Consider the following 6,000-nt stretch of genomic DNA (forward strand, 5'->3'; position numbering starts at 1 on the left):
CTGGCTCCTTCAGTCCACAGGCCAATGCTCTATCCACTAAGCAAAACCGGCTAAAGCTTTATTCATCTATTTATAGACACCCACCTTGCTTCCATATCTTGGCATTGTAAATAGTGCTGTTAATAATGCTGCAGTGAACATAAGGGTACATGTATCTTTTCAAATTAGTGTTTTCATTTTCTTTGGTTAAATGTCCAGCAGTAGAATTGCAGGGTCATATGGTAGTTCTAGTTCTAATCTTTTGAAGATCTTCCATACTGTTTTCCATAGTGGCTGTACCAATTTACAATCTCACCAACAGTGACCGAAGGTTCCTTTTTTTACCACATACTCGTCAACACTTGCCACAAAAAAAACCCACAAACCCAAATATTTTGTCAAATATTCTACTTTATCTTTTATTGTTGCTGATAGTAGTGGTAATGGTCTGATGAACACTTCATCACTTAGAGTATCATTTAGCCTTAGCCTGTGCAGCCAACGCAGCTTCTTCACGCCATTTAGCTTTCTTTGCCAGGTTCCAACTTGTTAAAGATTCATGTCTTTCCACAGCCTGAAAAAAAAGCAAAGCATTGTACCTGGCAAGAACTTGTGTGTTAGATATATAGAAGAGACTGTGAAAAGGAGAAAAGTAAAACACTAGTCACAATGTCAGAAATGTGCCCCGTCCTCTCTTGGTAAGCACATACATTTTGGATAAAAAGCAACAAAAATATTAGTTCAAAATAAATAAAGAGAAATGAAAAGAACTCAAAAGGCATGAACTGGTGGGGAATGAGAAGGATTGAAAACAAGATAGAAGGAAATGGTTTCATTGTGGGGGTCATTAGGAAAAAAATATTTGCTTCAAAAGCTGTGGGCTTGGAATTTAGCCTCTTACCAACAGGCAAGTCCAGGATTTGGATCGTGGGCATAGAGTTGAGCTAGCAATAAAAAGTTGGAGTTATTAGGAAAAGGCATCCCTCTGAAATTACTAAAATATCTCCCACCAGCCCTGGAGGGTGTCCAGAGGAGAGCTCCAAACAGAGGGAAGTTTTAGGGATAGAGTAATTAAAACGGGAGAAGACTCAGAGGGAAGTGTGGGGTTGCTCTTCATGATAAAAAGTGATCAGCAGATGGAAGGATTTGGGGAAGCAAGGGACAAAATTAGCAAGTAATTAATTAGTTCTTAATTTCTCTCTAGACACTACATATTGAAGATGGCAAGAAAAAGGCTCAGATACAGGATATAGACAAACTAGTCAGCCTTGGTATCACTTCCAACTTTTGCATTTCTAACTACTTCATGATTCTATAGGATGGCCAACTGAGTTCAGTGTTTAAGGAATGATCTAGCCTGGATAAAGTTCTTGTGAAGATTTTAAGCAGGTAATGCACTGTTCTGTTTTGTTTTTGTTTACCTTACAAATGGAAACAAGCTTTTGTCCCTCCTGCTCAGATAGTTAATCTGTTGACTCAAGTTTCCATGAAGAAGTTTGTTTCCTGTCTAGACAGATAAATACGGATGGCTCAAAGTGTCTAAGACCAAATTATTCTTCCATTGAAAGAACAGCAATAATCCCTAAATTGAGAACAAAACTCATAAAATACCTTAAAATTTACAGCCTATTTTTCCCCCATAGTCCTAAGTGAAAACATGTGGTACTTCCGTCTTTCTTTTATTTTAAAGTCTACCTTTAACTTAAAGAGGTACTCACCCTTTTGGCTGACGCTATCACTGCAAAGCAGGCGATAATTGTGAGTCCAATCATTATGTAACAGGCTTTCACTCTAGCTTTGTTTCTTGCGGCATCTATCATTTCTCGCCTGCATTAAGATAAGTATCCTGTTAATTATATTAAAGTAATATGACTTTCTGATGGCATAACAGACAATGATTTGTAATGTAAACATTCCAAAAGCTTTCCCTGAATGCAAATCTAGATGTGAAAGACTTCCAAATGCTATGTCACTGTCTTACCAATTTTAAATTAATGGGCATTTATTTAGGTGTTAACTAATGTTAGCCACTAGAAGCCAAAGTGTAGTATTATTGCCGTAGACCAATTCCAGCATGCCATAATTTCAAGAGTTTCATCAAAAGGTTGATGAGACTTGGGGACTCAACAGGGTTGAGTCACACATGTAGTCACCTGTTGGGAATGGCTAAAGGCATTTCCCCAAACCTGAATAGGAAACTGATTGTGGCTGTCAGACAGTTAAAGGGCATCTTAATCTACATGTTATTGCCTCCTACTGGCCAAACACCTGACAGCTGTAGGCTATTCCCCAAACTGACAATAGACTCTGTACCCTTTGAAACCTTACCCTTTAAAGTATATTATCTCCACCTTGCCTTAGGACAAATTGTGTTAATAAAAGCAAGGGTCCTAGACAAGGAGGGAGTCTTCAGTTCCTTTAGCTGAAGGTGCTCTGACCCCCAATGCCTTTCAAAATTATATCTCGTCTCCGGACTATTAGTCTCTGGATTCCTATGTCATCTACACACAGCCCCTTTTCCAGATTCCTGAACCCTTCTTGATGCTGGGACAAGAACCCCGGCAATTTTGTTTCTAATTGCTCAAAATATAACTACTAGAGATTCTGGCTTGACTCTCCATCCTTTTATTTTTTCCATTGGTGGTGTGTGTATGTGTATGTATGTGTGTGTATGTGTGTGTATGTGTGTGTGTGTGTGTGTGGGGGGGAAGTAAAGGGAAGAATTAAATTGTCTGTATGCCTAAGTTGTGTTCATTTGGTCCTTGTGTTATTAAGTGGCCTTTGTTTCAGTCTTAAACAGGCTGTTTTTTAAAACTCATTTTCATCATTTTGGTGTTTTTTTTTTTTTACTGGCTTCCCAATCTCTTCTTGCCACCTCCTATCCTATCCCAATTAAAGAGACTATGATATCTTTTGTGAGGATGACTATCATAATGTTATGTTTTGGGGAGAATAACTATAGAGGAAAGGTTTTTCCTTCATGTCTTTTGCATGAAGTTTTCAAAAGAAATGATTAAAATCATAATAATTTGTCAAAGAAAAGAGAAAAGATATCTTCATTTCTTATTATCATTCTGAAATGTTATATGCTTAGTTGAAAACTGAGTACTCTTATTCATTAATAAAGTTTATGCAAGTTGTCAAAAATTTTACATATACTACTCACAAAGTAGTGTTACAAAAATAATCTTGCCTGAAGGCCTTTTATATTGAAACTACTGGTCCAGTGCACGAAATTGGTGCACGGGGGTGGGAGGGGGGGTGTCCCTCAGCCCAGCCTGCACTCTCTCGCAATCTGGGACCCTTCGGGGGATGTCCAACTGCCGGTGGATCAGGCCTAAACTGGCAGTCAGACATCCCCCTTGCAATCCAGGACCCCTGCCTCCTAACCGCTCGCCTGCCTGCCTGCCTGATTGCCCCTAACCACTCTGCCTTGGCCGCCCCCCCTTGCCGTGGCTTTGTCTGGAAGGACGTCCGAATGACATCTGGAAGGTCATTTGGCTGTCCGGTCTAATTAGCATATTATGTTTTTATTATTATAGATCAACTTTAACAATTCATAATAATATGAAGTAGCAGTTTATAAATGCATAAAATTAAAAAGTGGTTCTTGAGAATGTATTCAACAGTATTCTTTCTTATCTAACGCAGTTACATTAAAAAAATTTTTTTTATACAGACAAGATGCAGTTTCTCTTAAAAACTTTCCACTAGTTGAAAGAGCACAGAAAACCAATACCTAGCCTGTTAGCCTTAGATTTCAGGCAGATTAATATAAGTTTTAAGATGTTAGCTGCAAACAGGTGAATATAAAGACATTATTAGATTATATTTGTTGTTGACTGTTGTCCAAATGGAACCTAATAGATCTGATCTTTTTCATCCATTCATTTGACTTTCATCTACTATACCAAATTAGTTTAACACTGCAGGAACAAGAAAAAGTACTGTTATTATTAAATTTCGTTAGTGTCTGGTACAAACTTGGTAATTATATGTTCCTTAAGAGAATAAAAAGTGAACGCTGTTTACACTGTAAGTCTAACAGCAGAGGAGGTGTATCCCTCCTAAGTAACAATACTTTTAAAAAACTATAGAAAATAGTAAAATGAAAACAATTCAAACGTTTCATGTTTCCAACCCAAAACTATAATACTTTTCATAGGCATCTTGTTCAAACTAAAATTTCCCTGTTTATACTACTACTTTTAACTGTAATCCTGGTGAAATAAAATTATTTCTGTAAAATGGGTCTCTTTACACTTACAACTATTTTAATTCAATGCTGAGCCTAGAATCTCTTGACAAGCATTAATTTACAGTTAACACTGGTTCTTTACATTCTAGATTACTTGTTGCAGCACTACAACTCAACCCCCCCCCAAAAAGAATAAAAATTAAAAAGTGAGGGTAATGCTTTAGATTTGCTGAAGCTAAATTATGCTTTGGGCTGTCTGCAGTTTGGAGTGTATAAATCTCAAAGAAAAGAAAATGTGTTTTATATTATTTAAAAACGTCTCTGTGGAAAAATAAATGCTTAGAACAGATTTCAAATTCTATGTTATTTCAAATTCCAAGTCCATTCCTCATTAAATAATTCGACCCAAGCAAGGAATCTTTGAGAATTCATTATTGAGCGAACATATCCCAACACGTTTTATTTTTTCATTAATTGTGATGCTTTGGTAACTAGTAAATTAACAAGCAATAAAAGTGTGGGTAATATGTGCAGAACAAGATGTAGGCCCAGGTTTCATTCTCTATTCCAACGGGCATGGACCATCTTGCATAAAGATAATATACAGAACATCTAAAGTCCTTATTTGACATTATAGTTTTAGTCTATCTTTCAAATCAGTTTAAACATATTAGATTGATTTTATTCTTAGTTTCCTTCTTTCCCTTTTACCCACTCTCTTGCAAAAATGCTGGGAAGTTTTTTTGGGTTTTGCATGAACTGAAACTGCAGGGAGAATATTCTGTACGGCCCTGGCTGGTTTGGCTCAGTGGGTAGAGCGTGGGCCTGCGGACTGAAAGGTCCCGAGTTGATTCCAGTCAAGGGCACATGCCCGGGTTGTGGGCTCGAGCCCTAGTGGGGGGCGTGAGGCAGTCGATCAATGATTCTCTTTCATCACTCATGTTTCCATCTCTCTCTCTCTCCCTTCCTCTCTGAAATCAATAAAAATATTTTTTAAAAGAAAATAAACTGATCTTATTAAAAAAATGAATATTTTTTACAGGTTACATTTACCCTGGGGGTGAAGTTGTCAGCTTGTTTTATCATTTACCGAAGCTTTTGGGTGGGTTTGGGATGGCGCAGAGCCCAGCGATGCTCAGGGGGGTCCTAGCCTGACTACACCCGCTGCTCAGAGGGGTGCAGAGCCACCACCACGCGAGGCGTCTCCCACCCACAAGAGGAAGTCGCTCGGATGCGGCTTCTTCCCGGAGATTCTCCAGCCAACACCCGGGTATGATCCTTCCTTGAGTTTGGCAGGGAGCCGACCCCGGGCGCCCCGGTAGCCCCCTGGGGTGCCCGCGAGGACTGCGCCTCCTGTTGGGCCTCGAAGCTCCTCTGCCTCGGGGCTGGAGCTCGCTGCGGGCGGGGGTCTGAGCTTGGGGAGGTGCCCACTGCCTCCCGGGGTTTCACGCAGCTTCTGCAATCTCCCCGTGAGCTTAGCTGCCCACGTACCGCCAAGGACCTTGACCTCTAGCCGCGAGGGGGGCTGGGTAAGCGGCTGAAGGTGGCGGGTGTTCCCGCAGAGCACTGGCACTGCGACCGCCCCCGCCCCGGGTTCTGAATATTCCAATTCTGAAAACTCTGTTAAATCTTTGTCTACAAATGGATTTTTTGCCTTTTCTGGAAACTCTTTGGAAGCTTCCTCACGGGATCAGCGGCGGAATGTCCTCCATCGCTTTGAAGCGCCGGTCCACAGCAGGATTTTCTTGTCGAACTGGGAAGGCTTGTGCTCGGCGGGGACCCTGTGCACCTTCCCGGCTGCGGGAGAGAGAGCCCGCGCCGCG

The 6,000-nt window shown here is 40.5% G+C and overlaps 1 protein-coding gene across 1 annotated transcript; it reads right to left on the reverse strand.

The window, feature by feature from the left end:
- Window positions 1-370: 370 nt before the first annotated feature.
- FAM162B (family with sequence similarity 162 member B) lies at window positions 371-5,988 on the reverse strand. The gene is made up of 3 exons (XM_006779473.2): window positions 5,864-5,988; window positions 1,698-1,806; window positions 371-553 (listed from the first exon to the last, which is right to left on the reverse strand). The coding sequence occupies exons 1-3, from the start codon at window positions 5,887-5,889 to the stop codon at window positions 455-457; spliced, it is 234 nt and encodes a 77-aa protein (XP_006779536.2). The 5' UTR covers window positions 5,890-5,988; the 3' UTR covers window positions 371-454.
- Window positions 5,989-6,000: the final 12 nt, after the last annotated feature.

Source organism: Myotis davidii, unplaced genomic scaffold (genome assembly GCF_000327345.1).
Source record: "Myotis davidii unplaced genomic scaffold, ASM32734v1 scaffold147, whole genome shotgun sequence".
In the NCBI taxonomy this organism is placed as follows: Eukaryota; Metazoa; Chordata; class Mammalia; order Chiroptera; family Vespertilionidae; genus Myotis; species Myotis davidii.

What these genes read in the sequence shown, in the direction of transcription:
- FAM162B (XM_006779473.2), bottom strand. Translation starts at nt 5,889, where the DNA reads ATGGAGGACATTCCGCCGCTGATCCC. An exon ending in GACATTCCGCCGCTGATCCC is followed by an intron (nt 1,807 to 5,863) that starts GTGAGGAAGCTT and finishes ATCTTAATGCAG; the next exon opens with GCGAGAAATGATAGATGCCG. An exon ending in TGATAGCGTCAGCCAAAAGG is followed by an intron (nt 554 to 1,697) that starts GTGAGTACCTCT and finishes CTTTTTTTTCAG; the next exon opens with GCTGTGGAAAGACATGAATC.